This window comes from Malania oleifera, chromosome 6 (genome assembly GCF_029873635.1).
Source record: "Malania oleifera isolate guangnan ecotype guangnan chromosome 6, ASM2987363v1, whole genome shotgun sequence".
NCBI lineage: Eukaryota > Viridiplantae > Streptophyta > Magnoliopsida > Santalales > Ximeniaceae > Malania > Malania oleifera.
In genome coordinates, this window is record NC_080422.1 from 37,830,151 (window position 1) to 37,850,061 (window position 19,911).

The 19,911-nt window shown below is 34.6% G+C and overlaps 1 protein-coding gene across 2 annotated transcripts; it reads left to right on the forward strand.

Moving 5' to 3' along the window:
• Nucleotides 1-284: 284 nt before the first annotated feature.
• On the forward strand, nt 285-19,066 carry LOC131157058 (serine/threonine-protein kinase BLUS1). 2 transcript variants are annotated; one of them, XM_058110918.1, is made up of 22 exons: nt 363-575; nt 685-962; nt 2,034-2,288; nt 4,939-5,063; nt 5,378-5,422; nt 5,511-5,592; nt 5,689-5,757; nt 5,842-6,012; nt 6,117-6,182; nt 9,517-9,585; nt 9,693-9,764; nt 9,863-9,936; nt 10,139-10,384; nt 11,603-11,673; nt 11,817-11,911; nt 11,997-12,053; nt 14,923-15,045; nt 15,126-15,174; nt 15,263-15,324; nt 18,196-18,257; nt 18,339-18,390; nt 18,568-19,066. In XM_058110918.1, the coding sequence occupies exons 2-22, from the start codon at nt 804-806 to the stop codon at nt 18,571-18,573; spliced, it is 2,010 nt and encodes a 669-aa protein (XP_057966901.1). In that variant the 5' UTR covers nt 363-575; nt 685-803; the 3' UTR covers nt 18,574-19,066. The 2 variants fall into 2 exon arrangements, with proteins under 2 accessions (XP_057966902.1, XP_057966901.1); XM_058110919.1 differs by having other exon boundaries at nt 285-575; nt 11,997-12,038; nt 18,339-18,583.
• The last annotated feature ends 845 nt before the right edge of the window (nt 19,067-19,911 follow it).

Consider the following 19,911-nt stretch of genomic DNA (forward strand, 5'->3'; position numbering starts at 1 on the left):
ATAAAAGATTTGGTGGGGTGACTGTAATTTTTGACTCTGTACGGGAGCCACCGTCCTCCACGTGTACGGTACCTGATTCGGGAGTCAAGCGGGTCAACGGGAATTGCAGAAACAACCATAAACATACATATATAGATACAAATTCGCTTCCTTTCCCATAAAGCTGGGGCACGCGATGGGCACGTGTGAGTTCGTTGCAGGCAGCAGGGCCCAGCCGCCCAATGAAAGAAAAAGGTGCAGCTCTTTCATCATCCAAAAAGTAGGGAAAATCATGAGCCAAAGCCAAAAGGACCCAATTTAACATAACAAGTGGCGGGACTCCTGCGTACGAGCGTCTTCCCCCTCCGCCCCAGCGGCGATCCGATACCCCCGCTCTCTCTCTCTCTCTCTCTCTCTCTCTGTGTCACGAGAAAGCGTGGACCAATCTCGTCTGGCCATCCTCGTCATCGTCACCAATGTCCTCATAAGCTTTCCTTCCTTTCTACTCTTTCTTTCTCTGCCTCTCTTTGCATCTGTTTTTATCGGTCTCTCACCAGTGTTGATGATTTTCATCCATGGAGCCAATTCCCATTCCGGTATGTTTCATATGCTATTCGTGCTGTCAAATCCAATCGATTCCGTCCCTTTTTTTTTTTCCTGTAATTTTTTTGGGGGATTTTGATTGGTTGTGTTGAGTTGATGCAGGGGATATGGTGAAAGGTGGGATTTGTGGATCTTCTGCGAGCTGCATTTGTGTTCTGTTGGGCGAACACAGGGATTAGGCCGAGGGGAGGATTGGAGAAGACTTGAAGGAGCGTGGAAGGATGGAGAAGAAGAAGTATCCGATTGGACCGGAGCATTATACGTTGTATGAGGAGGTAGGCCAGGGCGTGAGCGCATCGGTTCATCGTGCCCTGTGTATTCCTTTTAATGAAATTGTTGCGATCAAGATTCTCGACTTCGAGCGTGACAATACCGATCTGGTATTCTTCCACTCCCCCTTTTGCCATTGATTGAAGCCTGGTGATTCGTCTGAATTAGTTTAAATATTATATATATTATATTAATTTTCGGTAATGACTTAAAAACATTATGTCTTGTCCTCGAGGTTGCCGTCAGCATCATTGTGTATCATTTCTTTTGGCAAAATACGAAAACATCGATGACATTGAATTAGAAGTATCCATACGGAAGCATATCTAAAAAATGAAAAAAAAAAAAAAAAAACTGAATAATTGAAAAGCTATCAGGAGGCAATAAATGGATGTGTGTAACTATGTGTGTATGGGTTGCGTGGGCTAATGGGGATATTTCATACCGTTGACAAAATAAAATAAAATGAAAAATAAAATAACATAGAAGAGCTTGTCGGCTTTTAGCTATATGGCCAACAAGTTAAGCTGGCCTATTAACAGAACAATTCTATTGAAACAGTACTGCTTGACCGTCCACTCTATTTCCAAAATGCAGCTCTGGTCTCAGTTTCAAGATTAGCTTGCAATTTTCACAACATTAGGTGGGCATGCACTTCGATTTTTTTGGTGCAAAATTATGAAGGTCATGAAAACAATGGATGATCACATTGAGAGCTTTTGTAATTTTTAACTGCGTTTTGTATCTATGTTAATGCGGTAATGTATGCCTATATATATACATTGACAAATGTATTATCTCGTCATTGCGAAAAAGTTGGGGGATAAATCCTTTATAGATCTTTTGCTGGTGTGTGTCCTTTGCATAAAATTTGGCTTTATGATGGTTTAATGTTTGCTTCTGTCAAAGAAAAAATTAAACCATTAGCATGCACAAATTTTAAGCAAAGCCTAGTTGCCCACCCCTCCACCCCACCTCACTAAAAGAAAAAAAAACAAAAAAAACAAATAAAAGTTTTTCTTGCTGCTGAGTGATGCATTTTTAACTTATGCACTTGTTTGTGCTAGCTTTTTATTAGAGTTAGTAGTTTGGCATAGGTTTGCAACATTCCTCAGATGGTTCTAATTTTGGTAGATAGGACAAGTTGCTTGTTTGTAACATCACTTATGTGCTCCCTGCAGAATAACATTTCTCGTGAAGCACAAACAATGATCTTGATTGATCATCCCAATGTTCTTAAGTCGCACTGCTCCTTTGTTAGCGATCATAATCTGTGGGTTGTCATGCCATTCATGGCTGGGGGTTCTTGTCTTCACATATTGAAGGCTGCATATCCAGATGGTTTTGAGGAGGTTGTTATAGCAACAGTATTACGTGAGGTCTTGAAGGGTTTGGAGTATCTTCATCACCATGGGCACATACATCGAGATGTCAAAGTGAGTCTTGATCCTTCATTATGGCAATTTTCCCCTTTTCCTACAATTTTTTTTATCTTTTCAGAGAGCTGATGATATGTTTGTCGAGTTTCTTTAATTGTTTGGACTTATATTGTTGTAATGCTTGTATTAAAAAATCGCATGCATGAAATTCTTAAGTTTCCTTGTGTGCTTGGTGGAGTGTGGTGAGTGGGTTTTGAGGACATCTGAGAATAGTTAAGGTAAATGAGATTCATAGTTATAATCAATTCAAATGTGCAAGTAATTAATTCTATTGCTATCTTCATGCCTAATTACTCTATGCGAGAACAAGCAAATTTGAGGCATTTTAATTCCTCTTGTTCTTACGATTTATTTAAAAAAATAGGCACAGCATAATCTTCTTATGTAACAAGTAAATTTTGAGGCATTAAGCAGTGCCCTATTTTTGCAAGAATATTTAGGATATGCAATTGACAATCTTAACTTGGTTACATGAATGACAAAAGTGGATACTTTGCTTCAAGTGAAAAAGAATAAAATAAATTTTAAATAATTTTTTTAATGTGATGGGATGCTTGTAGATTGCCTTTATCTCTGGAAAATGAAAATATATCTTCAGGAGCTGTCTTGTACCTCTATGTGGATAGCTTGAATTTCTTTGTAAGCAATACCTGTGGTTATTGTACATCTTGGTCTCCTAAATTTGACTGCTCAATCCGTGTGAATTTGAGGTACCGGGAAATAGATTCTCCCCAATTACCAGGTGTTATTTATCAATTTGTATTTGTCCGTGGATATCCCAAATTTCATTTTTAAGCATGTCTTTGTCCTGTATATTTGATTCCTCTAAAGGGAATTTCTGTTCATGTGAATCAAATGGAAGTTAAATGTAAATAGCTCCTGTGGAGAACAAACTTTTGAGGTATAGAGTGATGCATTTACCCCACTTGTCACCAGCATGCCGTCTTTCCTTGCCTAATAATCTACTTGGTTGTGCATGCCTAGACATAAAAATGGATACTCATATATGCTTTTCTTGTTGGGGAGGACAAAACACTAACATTTGGAAGAAAACACCCATAATTTAGAATAAGAATCAATAATCTATATTTTTCATGATGATACTACTTTTTTGGATATATATATTTTTAGTAGAACCTGTTTATTGTCATTAATTACTTAGACAAGAAATGCATTTCCCAAATTCCTATTATTTCATTTGGTTTGAATGATTCAAAGATCGGTATTGCTACCAAAATATCTCTCCTTCAGGTATTTGCATCTCTTTTGAATATAGTTTATTATTTTATAGTCTATTTATCCTGATTTCCCTATTAAATGTTTTTACCATCTTTTTGCTGCTTGGAGCTTTGTGATTGTGGTGTCCAAAAGGATGTGCAATTCTAAATTGGTAGGGAAACTCTTTATTTTTTTGAGCATTAAATATCTTGCCCTTTTATTCGTATGCTTGGTTCCACCTTTTGGCTTTGTTGCAATAAAAACTTGGAGAAGCAGCAACGTTTTTTTTTAGTACAGGGGAATGAAGTTCTATCTGGATGAGAGAACTTGGTGTTAAGTTGAATTAATTAATTTTTTGTAAATACTTTTAATGAGGATTTGATAATAGAAGCTTGGAGAAGGGGAGCAGAATTTTTATATGTTTAGGACTAGATAGAGCTTTTTACAAGATTTGTGCTGTGGAAATAAATCTGTGAGATGTTCTTATGCAGTTGGAATTCTTTCTGGTAAAAGACATACACGCTGAGTGAACTTTGGGTACAAATTCCCAATCCTATTATGTGTGGTCAGAGATAAAAAATGTTCAGTTATGTGTTTATGGGACCTGAGATGCAGGTCACTAGGGTGGGGGAAAGAATGCTTTCTTATCTTCATTATATGCTTGAAAGAAGGATCAGATTCTTTGGATAGCTATTTTTTTTTCATTTTATTTTTTATTTTTAAATCTGTGAGAGAGAATTATGGGAAACCATTGATCTGTTAGAGAGCATTATGGGAAACCATGAACTGGTAACATGAGGGGGTATTAGTTAGCCTCCATTTTGCAGTTGGTTACACATTGGGTTTACGTTGGATATGCGCGGTTTTTTTGTCAGTTGTATTCAAGATAGACTCTTTGTCAATCATAGGATTAGAAGAGAATATAAAAAAGGGGACAGGGGATGGCCTGCTAAGATTCTATTTGTTTTTTTTGAAAAATGACCTTTGATAAAATATTTTCCACAGTTTCCAGTGTGTGGATCCACAAAATTCACTCCTAGCAATTTCACGTCAAAAAGAAAAATAATTTTTTGTAACTCAAATAATGTACACGAAAGCAAACAAATGTATTTTGTGTACAAAATATAATTTTTAAGTAATTTTTAATTTAGTCAATTTTGTGTAATTCAAATAATGTACACCAAAGCAAACAAATGTATTGTGTACAAAATAGAATTTCTAGGCAATTTTTAATTTAGTCCTTAATTTATCCTTTATCTTTAAATACTTATTCTGTCTTATCTTTAATTAATTAGTTTGTGCAAACTTATTTATGTATTATTTATTTTATGTGTTGTCGAATCACTACAAGAATGAAATAAGTTACTCCCTTATTTTATTTTTGTTTCTATTTCTATCATCGTCACTATCTAATCTATGTTTGTCATAGGCTGGCAATATTCTCATTGATGCACGTGGTGCAATCAAGCTGGGAGATTTTGGTGTTTCTGCCTGTCTTTTTGATTCGGGTGATAGGCAACGCATGAGAAATACATTTGTTGGTACACCTTGCTGGTATGCCTCTTTTACCAATTGCACCCATACACACCACAAGTGCTTAGGATTTTCTTGGTCAAGTACTTATATTTCACTGTTTTGGGGACCATATGTGCTCTTTGGGCCCTTTCCTGACCTTTCCAAAATAATTGCAATTTTTAATAGTATCCACAGCCATCTTTAATGATGGTAGAAAGTTCTACAGGTAATTCAGGTTGATATTAAATTTCATCTGATTCTCTGAACAGCGAGAAGCTCAAAGGTGTGCCGCATTATAGTTATTAGTTGTGAATAATTTTCAATAATTAGAGCTTTGAACTTTTGTTTTGTAGGATGGCGCCTGAGGTAATGGAGCAATTACACGGTTATGACTTCAAGTCTGTCTATTGTTTTCTAACAAGTGATCCTTTATTAAGTGTGATTGGATAATATGATGGTAATTTTTATTTGACAATTGTTTTCCAGGGCTGATATCTGGTCTTTTGGTATAACGGCGTTGGAGCTTGCCCACGGACATGCTCCTTTCTCAAAGTATCCCCCAATGAAGGTGCACTGAACACCTAGAATAACAATATTTTACAAGCTTCTTTTGTAAAATGTCTAGGGGTTTATCTCAATCTAAATAAAAATTTACTAATGGTAGGTACTGCTTATGACCTTGCAAAATGCACCTCCTGGCTTGGATTATGAAAGAGATAGAAAGTTTTCGAAGGTATTCTACCAACACAAGTGGTTATGACTCTTACAGCTTAGTTGTAATGATGTCATGTTACATGATTTTTGGTCTTTTTGTTAGTCTTTTAAGCAGATGATTGCTAGTTGCTTGGTAAAAGATCCTTCAAAACGCCCGACTGCAAAAAAGTTGTTAAAGCATTACTTTTTCAAGCAAGCCAGGTCAAATGATTATATAGCACGCACACTTTTAGAGGGGCTGCCTGCTCTTGGTGATAGAATGAAGGAATTAAAGGTTAATGCACTATTTTTTTAGGGATATGAATTTGCATTTCCATTAGCCTTATGTGCTATTATAACTCGTATTTATGCTTATAGCTGTTCTCATTTCTGATTTAGAGAAAAGAAGAAGATATGCTTGCACAGAAGAAAATGCCAGATGGGCAAAAGGAGGAAATATCACAGGTTTGAATTTTGAATCTTTAGAAACTGAGAGAAGGTGTTGATATTTTGCATAATTGGAGATCATTGCAATCTCCACTTCTATTTCTTCATTTATCTCTAAATTTAGACTTGGGATTCCTCCTTTAGAAAATTGTTAGTTTTGTTGGTGGATTTTCTTTTGTTTGCTACTATAGATGGCTAAAATGGACTTTTGTCATTTTATTTTATTTTTTCATAATCATCACTTTACCATTGATTAAGCGAGCTTTGACCCAACCCTGAGGCTGCTACACTCAAAGCAGAAGGTCACAGGTTCAAGTGTTGCATCACTATCACTTTACCATTGATTAGTATGATTAAGGGCCCTGGCATTGCAATTAGCTGTATTCACTCCCTCTAATCTTGTGAGGCATGCCTAGTCCTTTATTATTATCGTTGGGATGATGATTACCATTATTATTATTATTATTATTAAATTGCTAATCTTTTGTCATGATTGATTAAAGGGAGTAACGGACAAGCTACAACTGAGGAAGTCGTCACCACTGTACAAAGTATTGCGGGGCTGGATGTTCGGGAATGGGATTAATTGTAGGATTTGTGGCAGGGTCCTTGATTAATCTTGGCTCTTTGGGATGATTTAGAGAGAATTGGCTTGGTGGCTCGGATTGGGGTCCGTTAAGGGGAGCCCATCCCTTTAGCCTTTCATAGTGAGCTCAAGTATCACCATCATTACCTTTGACCTATGGCAACCTTCCGTTTTCTGTTTTTTACTGAGGAGTACAACTAGTCAACTCCTTATCTATTCTGCCACACATCCTATTCCTTTTTTTTTTTTACACTTTTCATGGCATTATCCTACTGGATGATGGTTACTACCCTGCCATTATAAATATTTCCTCCCCTCATTTGGGGATCGTTTCTCTCGTTCTAGCAGTACAGTTTCTCTCACTAGATTTTGTTTCTTATAGAAAGAGTACATTAGTTATCCCCACCTCAATCTATCTCACCCCACTTCAATGATCTTATTCTGTTTATGTTACTCATTGTCCCATGTTTCCCTCATTATACCCTTGTACTTGCATTACCCCCTGAAATCATCGACGCATTCCCCTTTAATTGCCCCACATATCTATATCATGGTCTTTTCCTTTACCTGCCACATGATACTTGAGCTCCTATGGACTGCTCAATCCTCCTCTTAGCCCTCTCTACCTCTTCCCATCACTTTATGCAACACTAACCTCACCACTCTCAAGAACCCTCTTCTACAACTATTCTATTATATTTTCGTTCTTCTATGAAGGTTTTCCCTTAAATCTTATTTTTGAGTTGTGCTATTGATAATTCTTTTAGACAATTGGCAGAATACTGTAGCAATGGCACTGTTGGTCCAAAATGAAAAAAAAAAAAAAAAAGATTCTTGAACATTGTGCACACTTGCAAGTAGTGCAGGTGACTATTAGCCTTGCTGTTATGTAACAATGTACATTTGCAGCTTGTAACTTCTCTTTTTGGCTAATACACTTCTTGTTGTTTATGGTTCAAATTTTAATATTGTCCTTGCTAATGGAAGTGTTGTGAACTGGAATGATATATTTGGTGAGAGGTTTGGCATCAGGACAATTTGTATTCTATAAGAAGATCTTCTAGTCTCATTGAATTTGGAAGGGTGGGAAACGATAAAAATCATCATCGTTCCAAATTCTAACTTTTTTATTTTACCATTATTTCTATCCTGCTGGCGTTTACTTTCTGTGTAATATCATTATTTCCTGAACTTCTAGCTTCTGTAGCCACTTTGAACAATCTGCAGATTGAAAAGTTCGGTTGTCTTTCAACTCATTATTAATTTCAGAATTAAGTTATTTTAGATGGATAGAGATGCTTTTTCTTCTGTATTAGTCCACTGATGAATTCTTTGTAAGCAGCAGTAATAATCCACTGGTAATGTGGTTTTTAACAAGTCTAGGGCCTTGCTGCACTCTTGTTTGTTTGTGGTTTTGTAATTGTATTTCTTATATCTGTGTTTCTTTTTGAATGCTTGTTCTATTTTCGATTTACTTGTGGGGTTTACTAATATTTATATTTCGATTTATAGCTTTTCATGAGAATCAATAGAGCTCAAACCTTTTCCCCATCTGTTGTTGGAGAAAATATGTCTGGTCAATATTATATGACTATCATATTATTTGTCTACAGTGTAATATCTTTTGTTCTTGTGATGAAGGTTTATATTTCGATCTCAATAAAAATTTCTAGGCTTGATGTCAATGTGAAGTTCAATTTCATTTTAAAAATTGATGAAAAATAGTAGTGAGGTAGGGAATTTCTTTTTGTAAATGTCAGAAACAGTTAATAGACATAATTATGCAAGATTTAGAGCTAAAAATATTATAAATAAAATACATTAATGACAAGTATGTGATGCATAATGTGCAATATCTATACTACAGTGGTTGTATTTAAAATATTCAATTAATATAAGAGAAATTCATAAATTAGCTAAATACATTAATGACAAGAATGCGATGCATAAGGTGCAATATCTATAGTACAGAGATCGTATTTAACATATTCAATTAATATAAGAGAAATTCATAAATTAGCTAAATATTAGTTGTTATTCATGAGGAGAGAAATTTCAAATTTGGGTGAATTTCAAATTTTAATCTCAAGAAAATTTTGCTCCTTAGTCAAATTTTTGAAAATTTTCAATGAAATTTCTAGATTTTTGATAAATTGTGGATAATTCATGGAAGTTGACTATCATTGATTTCAAGGGTGGTGGAAAGGGGAAATTTCAATGCAAATTTCAACAATTTGATGGAAATTTAAGACCATGCTTGTGTATTTTGTCTAGACACAGCACTTGAGGTTGAAACACATTTGGTTTCAGAACAGAATCTTTATTATTTTAGTTGTCAGGTAGGCTTATCACAAAATGGAAAAATTAAAATGAGAAAAATTACTGGGCAGGGTTATTTATTGGATTTATATATATATATATATATATGTATGTATGTATATATACATATTTAATATTCAGATATTCTGCATCAGATTGTGTTCTGGATCTTGAGATCTTACATTATTATCCCTTATTGGCGTTTGACTGTTTGGTGATGAGAATATTTTTCTCCATTACCTGATGACAATAAAATCACACTTTAAAGGATTTGCTTTCCATTTTGGTCTCTACTTTCCATTTGTTCTTTCTAACCAAATTGCTTTTAGCTTCTTTATAAGGAAAAACATCTTTGTCTCTTGAGCTCAATCTCTTTCTTTTTATCAATTGGATCTTTTTATGTCAATGACATCTCATTTTTGATGCAATTTTATATATTATATGTAGAATGAATATAAACGAGGGATTAGTGGTTGGAATTTCAATCTTGAAGATGTGAAGGCCCAGGCTTCCCTGGTAAAGTGATGGTTTATATCTTGTTTTCCCTCAATGCAATTCCCTGCCGAAAACTGGCTAATAATTTTAGGTTTATACATTATTATATGAATGTTTTCTTGTGTTAGATCCCAGATGTTGATGAAGCTACCTCAGAAAGGGACCAAGGAGGCAGCTCAAGTTCACAGATTGCCGAAACAGTATGTCAATTTATTCATGGAGTTTTCAGTGAGGCGATTATTTTTATTTATTTATTTATTGTGTGCTTCTGTGTTTGCTAACGATTTCTACTTCCCAGGAAGATAATGATCTGATACAGAATCAACTAGCTCCTATTTCATTAGTTGACTCAGCCGTGAATAATAATACCAAGTATATCATCTGACATAATTGCTCTACACCACATTCTCAATTAGAAAATTTTACTTCTGTATTTTCATTTCTATTTTAGTCTGCTTGTGAATTCATTAAAAATATGTATAATGCTGATTGGGCTTAGATGAATTGTTATGCTGTTTCTCTGGAGAATCCTTCATTGAGTTTGTATGTTTACATTCATGTTTCAATTTTCCAGAGCTAAATGTGACAAATCCGATGATGAATCAAGCATCGCTAGTTCAAGCCATGAAAACCATATTTCGCGGACTTCTTCTCCCTGTCATGATGATCATTTTGAAAATACTTTGGGTGAAAAGCCTGATTTAGAGGTCAGCGGAAGATTCTCGGGTGTTGTGTCTATCAATGTTCATCAGAGGAAGGGGAGTTTATCAGGCAATACAAATTTACCCGAAGTTATTACCCCATCTTTTAGAGGGGAGAGGTATGATATTCACATAATCTACTAGAATTTTGGCATTTTCAAAGCAGAAAGCATGTTTTGGCTACTTATTACCATCTCCATGATATAGCAATTTGTGCTAGTTTGTGAAATCCACGTATAATTAATTGCTACAAAGATTGGATTAGACATTAACTTACTATCCTATCAGAGATAATAAAATAATATTAATTTGGACATTAGTCACAAAATGAAAATACTAAAATCAACTTCAGATTCAAGTGACAAAGATACATGTCAGATGACAAGCCTTTCAGAGTCTTAGTTCAGGCAATTGGACAAGTCATTTTTTAGTCCAAGTTAAACATGCTGTTTACAAGAGCCACTCTAATTTGAAATCATGACTCACTATGGGTATTGTATGTTTACCTTCTGCTATTTCCGCAATACCAGGTGTCTAGATTGTAACTCACATTTACTAATCAATTTGAACTTGCAGACTGCATGGGCAGCCAAAGTTCTGATTTACGCTACAACATGGCAAAAGGGATTCTATTGATGAGGAGTCAACTCTAGTGACTATAGTTCTAGAAATAATTTCCAATTTGTTGGTTTACCTTTGAATTTTTGTGAATCAAAGTGAAATTTATCATGGATGTAAAATTTTAGCCCATCCTAATTGCAATTCTAGCTAATGTATTCATGCACACGAATTCTAGCTTGTTTTCATAGTTGTTCTTGGTAGGTTTCTATGGAGCGAGTATGCAAAGGGACTTCTTATGTACTTATTCTGATGTATCAAACTTCTAAATTTATGAAATATGTTGGTGTGGTTGGAAAGACCTTGAATGTTGGAAAAGATCATTATTCCATGATACCTGTTTTATTTGATTTCATTACTTCCATCTTTTTTGCTGTTTTTCTCATCTTTTTGTTTTGTTAGAGCCTCTATTTGAAATGATATGCATGTTTTGATTGGATGCTTAGCATTCATTTACTTTTTGATACTCTTACATTCTCCGGCAGCTTAATCATGATAATAGACTAACTTTCATGTCTTCGCATTCTATGATTACCAAATTTAAAGAAGGACAAGGTGGCCTGATGGTAATGGTGATCTCAACCTGCATTCGAGCAGGGTTCAACTTCAAACCTCACTATTCCTAGCACCAGTTACCTATAAAAAATGACTACCAAATTTCATAATTATTACAAAGTGTTTCTTCACTGAGTTTTGACTAAGATTTGTGGAAATTTCAGTGATAAGATGCAGAATCAGGCAGCAGATGATGCACATTATGACATACTCTCTAGAGCTTCAAAGTCATCAGGCATGTGCTGTAATCTTGTCTGACCTTTTAAATGCAGGATCAATTTTCTGACTCTTGAATTGATTTGGTTGATTTGATATTTTTATCTTGCTGAGTAAAGGAAATTTTTGCTTTCCCATTTAATTAAAATATTACTGCAACAGCAAACAGCGATGAATTTGATGAGAAAGCAAAGGTGCCAGTTGTTCAGCAAAAGGGACGTTTCAAAGTTACATCTGAGAATGTTGACTTAGAAAAGGTAAATTTGACGATTGTGGCCTTGATATCTTTTAATTCTTTTTATTTTATTTTTTTGGACTTTATAAATTGATTCTTATCCTCAGGTGGTCCCATCTCCTATTCTGCAAAAGAGTCACAGCTTGCAGGTTGGTAATTTTGAGGTCAGCTCATAGATGTTAAAGTAGTGTTCACAGTTGTTAGAATCTTATGATCCACAATTTGATTTATACGATTCGTATCAATTCCACCAAGCAATTAAAGTCATACTAGCGAATCTAAAATCAACTGAATCGCTGCCGAATCTATTGATTTACCACATGAATCTAGCGAATCAATCCAAATCTATCGATTCACAAGATTCTAGACCTATCATATCCTAACAAGCTCGACTGGTTTAAAGCTTCATTTTCTCTAATTGATTTTTTTTTTCACATGATTAGCTTCCATTCGTCAGTTTTTTGTGCTAAAAAAGAGGAGAAAATAGAACTTTAGGTCATATGTTGCTTTCACAATACCATTCTTCACTCCTGGAGTATAATGCTCTGCCATTGAGAATAAGGGCCATAACACACATTGGTTAAGGTGTTACTCACAATTTGTTATGTTGTTAAGATTCAAAAAATGTTTTTTTTTTTAATTGTATTTTTCAATTATTATCATTTTTTAAAAATTGTTGATAAACACCAAAAATTCAATTTTTTAAATTATTTTTTCTCGATTCCTTAAACAGCATAATGTTCATTTTTTAATTAAAATTTCTTGTCTCATTCCCTTACTTTTTATTTGTTCATGGAAAGCATACACATGAAATTTGATTTTTTTATTGTCAAAATGTAAATATATTGTACTATTTTGCTTCATGTTTATATATCAATATATGCATGCCATTTAGAATTGATTTTGGAAATTTGTGCTGAATCTTACGATTCAATTTGATTCTCGATTAACAATTCCCAACATTGGAATTTTGATTCACGAATCGAATCTCAATTTGACAACTACGGACTAGTGCTTAGATTACAGTTATGCTTGCTCATATTCTTTTTGGTGAGACAAATTTCATTTTGTGTTCTTACCTGTGCTTTATTTCTGATTGTTGAACAAATAAGTTAGTTTCTGAAGTCACTAGACAATTTCTCTCTCTCTCTCTCTCTCCACAATGCACACTGATTCACTTGCACATAAGTTGCTACCCACACTAATTACACTTGTCAATTAGCCTGCATTAATTTGCTACCTGCTCTTATTATTTAGACATAGTTGGCATGGATTTACTTGCTAATAATTATTTGAAGTGCAGACAATAATTGCTGCAATCAGCTCTTTGTAGTAAATTTAAACCCTGGAACACCACAATCCTATAGAATTTATGTTAAATAAACTTTGCAGTGCCGTTACTTGATTCAGATATTAGATTTGAAACATTCCTCTGTGAACTTATTTAATTTTTAGCTTCTTTAGTTCGTTCTTATATTTGTTAAAACAGTAAAACCTTATCAAGAATCAGTCTAAATGTATATCATGGTTTTGAAACCCAGACGGATTGGCCAGTCCGAGTGGGTTCAAATAGAACCAGCCACCAAGCCGGTCCGGTCAATGTCTCAGAATTGGAAATGAGGGGAGCTGGAGTTGACCCGGCTGAATGAACCGGCATGAACCAGGGTCAATGACTGGTCAACCAAGCTGCTTACTTAAATGCAAAAAAATTATATTTTGTGGCTCCACAGGGATTCAAACTTGTAACGTCTGGTAAGAGGAGGGAGTAGCCTATCACTATGCCAATTGATGTTTTTGACTTTAGTATGGGGTAAATTATATATTATAATGATAAGAAACTTATAGAACATTAATTATCACAGCGAACCCAGCCAACTTCAAAAAGTATGGGCCATATTTAGAGTCTTGGAGTATTTACATACGTGGACTCGTGTATGAAAGAAATTGCTACCCCAAGGATAAAGGAGTCTGAGTTCGGTGAAGGTCTTTATGTACACGCCAAGCCTCATGATTCAGTTGTAGGTCCAAGCATAATAAAAGTTTAAAATATTTAAAAAAAAAAAAAGAAAAACATTTAAAAAATTATTCTATTAGTAATTGTTTTGGGGTTTAATTGGCTACTAGGAGATTTTAATAACATATTTATAATATTTTATAAGGGGATTGGGTTAATATTATTTTTTTATTGTAGATGTATACGTTTACGTATGAATAATATTATATTATTATGTCATGCTTACATTACCAGTTGGCCGACCAGTTCGACCTGTTGGTTCAATTGGTTCAGCCATCTTGGTGGCTTCACCGGGTTGGTCACCAGTGTAGATTTTAAAACCATGATGTATATAGGAATGGACTTCTGTGGACGCCTATATGTTTTAATATCTGCATATGTTTGAAGTCTGCACTTTAAATTCTGAGCATAGGTGGGGCTATATGATTGGACAGGCATCCACTTTTTTTTTACTTTGTAATGTTTTATACATCACTATTGTTGTTTTAAAAATTGATATACTGGATTTTTGTCAAGTAATAATACCGCCATAATATTTTCCCACTAGAATTTTGATTTTTGGGTTGGTCTTATTTTTGTCATTTTAAATATATCCTCTCAGAGAATGGATTTTATAATTTAGTTTAGAGCTTCTCATTTGTGGAGGCCTTAAGAGGGTTGTTCAAGCTCTCAACCTAAATTGGGTACTGCTTGCAATCTTGTCCTTTATGCTATTCAACTGTGTGAGCAGTGGTGACAAGGCCATGCAGATATACAATTGATGTGAATGGAAGAGAATTAAGGCCAGGACATTGAACATTGGATGACCTCCTCCCTGGTCCAAAATAAGTCCTAGAAACAAAGATTCCATCCCATTTTTCTCCCATAAGGGATGGTGAAAGAAAAGTAAAATACTATACAACCGTTTCATTTTTTTAAGTGTGCCGCTTTTAATTCTTTTTTATAACAAAACAAAGGGTAAAAACGTAAGTATATTCTTATTGCACTGAATATCTTATGGGATGTTATGGGTTATGTAGGTGCTTACCCACCTTCATGCAATTTCTCTACCATCACCATCTGATGCTTCATCATTGAATCTTCTCAGCCATTCTCTTTTTCCGATGTTGCATTCTGTTTTGCAGACAAATATACTACAAAGGGTATGGACTAGTGATATATGTTTGTTCTCTGTGTTCTAATAGTATTAAAAATTACTTTAATTCCCATATTGCCTCAACAGGAGAGTATTCTGAGTCTAATGAAGCTAGTGTCTGTTGGTGACTCAACAGGTGCATCAAATCGATTCCCTTCAAATTTGCACTTATGTCATTCATATTGGATATTATGTCTTCAATATATGTTTTTTTATTCACACAGCTTTTCGCTCAGTCGACGGAGCATCTACACCAGTTACTGCAGTTGTGACAGAGAAATCTTTGGTATGCAATTTGGAAGTTTTATGGTTGTGTTGAGTTGTTTTTAAGCAACATATACATATACATACATACATACATATATATATATATATATACATACATACATATATATATACATATACATATATATATATGCATACATACATATATATATATATATATATATAATTCAAATTTGTGACCTTTCTATTTATAGTTTGTCATAAAATAAATGAATAAGTTCACAGCTTACTGATTAGAAATTCACTAATTTAAATAATTATTGGTGTTGCAGTAACTTGCTTCAAATATTTAGTTCATCAGGTTGAAGTGCCTAGATGAAACGAGCAAGAGAAATAACTGATCTTATATACCCAGAGAAAAGGTGAACACTAAAGTAGTTGATGAGTGAATAAATCTGTTAAGATGAGAATAAGTGCACGATAATCTAAGATAAGCATCTGGAGTGTTGGAACTTACAAATAATTTGTTGGTTTTTCCTGTTCTGCAGAAGTCACGAATTGTGATTTAGCGAGGGAGAACTAGGAGGAAAGCAGATTCAGCTTGATGCAAAACTCTAGGGCCCATTTAGTGAAATAAGGAAATAACTGATCTTAAATACCCAGCTAAAAGGTGCAACTGAAATGGATGACAAGTGAAATAATTTTTTAAGATGATGATAATTGCACGCTATATCTATGACAAGAATCTGGAAGGTTGGAAGCTATAAATAAATTGTTGAGTTTTTCTTTTCCGAATTACTGACATATCGTGATTGAAAGCTGGGAGACCTAGGGGGGAAAGTAAATTCAGCTTGGCATAAATGTTAAAACCTGTTTAGTTGTGGAAGACAGTTTTTGTTTTTTATTTCTAATTTTTCAGATAATTCCAAAAACATGACATTTCTATCCAAGTTCTTCGTCTAAATGTCAGAAAACTGGGGAAACAAGGTGGCTATTTTGTAATTCTTTTCAAAATTCAAAATGAAACTGATAATTGTTCTCCATAACTTAGCAAACTCCAATATATGCAGTAATAGGTGGAAGGTCACCCTAATTCTATCCATAACCACAGGAAAGGAAGAAGAGGTTGCCTATGCTTGGTCCTCTTGACCTTCCAACTTTCTCTTTTTTCTAAATGGCAACCATTTCTTCTCTCTTATCTACTGAACCTGTTCCTTTAATTTCATTTTCCAGTCAAAAACTGTCTAAAAATGGATAATTCTTGCTGGAGCAGCATCATCACATTCTTTATGTTTCTTATTGAACTAGTTAATATTGGCGAGGGTTTTGTCAGCACTTTGAACCACTAGTAGTCTGGCATTAAATTGTAAATTTTTAATGCTACTGCCTTGGGCCTTGGGATTTTTCTAATCTGAAACTGGATATTTACATCATGCTTGATTTTCCAAATGGAAGGGGTTAGGAATGGAAATTTGAATGGAGATCAAGTAATACTTTTGATTCCTATCTGTTCTGTCATGGTCTCACATCGGATGTCCACCAGGGAGATCTTAAACTTGTAAGGATGGTTTGGACTCCAACTATGTGAGGTGCCTTTTATAGGACAAACCCGTCAGACCAGTGGGCCAAAGTGGATAATACCTCACTGGAGTTGGGCTCAAGACTGTTTTGGTATCGAGCCACCTTGGGGACACTATCATGTGGGTGGATCCTACACATAGGCGTAAACCACTCTGACGAGGACATCAGAGATTGGACGGGAGAGCCTGTTACGGTCCCACATAGGATGCGTACTAGGGAGATATTGGACTTATAAGGATGGTTTGGACTCCAACCATGTGAGGTGCCTTTTATAGGATAAACCCGCGAGGCCAGTGAGCCAAAACGGACAATACCTCACCAAAGTTAGGCCCAAAACTATTACACGTTCCTATGTACCAAATGTGTAGTTAATATGAGCAAATAAATTATAAGTTGTGATTTTTAATAGCCTTATGTGCATCAAGCGCAAGGAATGTTTTCCTCAGCAGAATCTTGTCTCCAATATTTAGTGCCTACTGTTTCCTTACTACAGTCAGGTTTTGTAGCACAGAACGTAAAAACCATTTGAGTGTAGCCTGACCATTTCAACCAGAATTTGGGTTTAAAAGCTCAGAAAGCTCTTAAAGCGGGAAAGATCCCTTAATTCCATGCTATTGGAAGGATTAAGCTGAATGATGTCATTTATATATCTGTCAGGCTGATAAAGCATTTTAGGGTCTCCACCATGTTCTAAATTTGTTATCATCCTAACTGGAAGAGCTTACTTAATGTTATTTTTGCAGCATATTTTAATCTCTCTCGAATTCTGTGGCCCTGTTTGGAACTTGGAAACCATTAAGGAAAGGAAAACATAAAAGGATCCACTTTTTTGTGTTTGGTTATCAAGAAAAGTGAGAGAAAATAAACCATACAGTGAATAAAATACAATGGAAATGAATTTCTTTCTTATTCCCCATTCGTTTTCTTTCCTTAAACAAAATCCTTAATCAATGGGCTGACAGTAGGTGTGTTTGAGCCTATGAGGGTTAGGTATTTGTGTTATGATGTGCATGTGGCTTTCAGTCAATTAAAAACTCATATATGATATGCCTGAGCCGTCTAGGACTGGGAAGGGGTTTGTTAACTGTGTGGATGTATCGGTCTATTATTAAATTCAGTCCTGACCAACTGTGCTATAACCTCTGCATTGACATGGTTGGGTTTGTTTGCTATACTTTAAAGTAATGATGAAAAGCATGAACATGTAAAATGAGTTCTTGTGTTTCAATTTTACTTATACCACCTTTTGTCTTTTTAATGATGGCTTTTTGACCTTGAGTTCATATGCATAGTTTATATTGTTATTCTTGAAAGTAAGCTGAGCATCTTCAATGCTTGCTTTTGGTTGCAGCTGGAGGCAGCTCATGATAGGGAGAAGGAATTACTCCATGTAGTAACTGAGTTGCAGTGGAGGTACTCTTGTACACATCATGTTATATTTTGCAGTAGTGGTAAAAAGTAGAATTTTTGAAACTTTGATTTTGCTATTTGTAGGCTTTTATGTGCCCAAGAAGAACTCCAGAAATTTAAAACAGATAATGCTCAGGTTAATTATCTATAAGCATGTATGCATATATCCAGATCCCATTTTGTGGGGTTTTGATCATCGGATCCTAACACCACTGCTTTTAGCACATTCGTAGTAATCCTTGAGCTAATCCCTCTTTGATTTCATGTGTAAAGCTCAAGAATACATCATGCTCTAATACGATGGCCATTTCAGGTTTGATTTGTCAACTGATACTGGGATGGATGTAGAATGAATTCCCAAAGCCCAAAGCCATAACACCGATGAAAATTGGAATTAGAACAAAAAAGAAAAGGAAAAAGAATATGATGGCCATGATACATGTCATTATGTTAGAGGTTTTGTTTATATTGTATTAGGTGATGAGAACCTCATTTTGTAGCTAACCAAGTTGTGCAGTTTTACTGAAAAAAATTGTACATACACATCATCTCTCCCCTTGTATGTACTTCCACATACAATACACAGTTAGCATAGATTTAAACTTGACATGTGGAGAAGTAGTGTTTGTGAAAATAATAGCCTTATCTTAGTCAAGAAGATGAAAGGTTATTGTTTTGCTCATGGTCTACTTGCTCTTCTCTCGTGCCATTTGATTTGGTAAGAGCTGTTTTATGCTTGTTCATTTAACTGAACCAAAAAAGTTTGAGCGTAAATTTTAGGCTTGTTTAATAACACAAGCTTCATGCTAAAAGTTCAGCTTGATTGAGCTTCTGTTAAGAGGCAAGCGTACAAGTTTATGAATATGTTCTTTTATGACTTGTTTATAGTTTAGTTTAGTTGTATGTTTGTTTTAGACTTTTTTTTTTTTTTTTTCGATAGAGATATAAGCTCAGTTAGGTTATGTTGCAAGTTTATTTCAGTACAAATTACTTGGTAATTAACTGAAATACATATAATCCTAGCGGAAAACCCATGTTACTACTGCTCAACAAAAACCTAAAACTCAAAATGGTGAATACGTATCAAATCAAACATGCCGCATTCAAAATTTTTAAGACGATTCAATATGTAGAACATTAAGATGATATTTTGTAGAATACTATGAATTTAAAATTTTCTATATGTGCATGTGTGTGTGTGTGTGTAATGCATCTTGTAATATTATTAGCAAATTTAAGAAAAACTCAACTTGTTAATTCAAAACATTGCATTGGAAATGTTCAAACAATCTTAATGTTGTTAATAGTATGATTAAATATTACGTCTAGCGATTAAAGTTATTTAAATATTATATTTAATATTATTGCACTAGTTTATTATTAATTATGTCATGATTGGAAAGTTCCTTCAATAACAATTTAAACCATACATTTTCTACTTAATAACAGCATCAATAACTAACACATGACAATAATTTTATTAAAATAACAAGAAGAAGCATAGATTGGAAGAATTAAACTAAAAAATTCACAAAAAAGTGTTGATAAATCCACTCGGACTCTTTTAAGTAATAAAAATACGAAGTCAAGTGATGGCGAAATTCAAAGCTACCTTATGTGTGTGTGTGTGTTTCATAATGCATGTGAGCGCGGGACT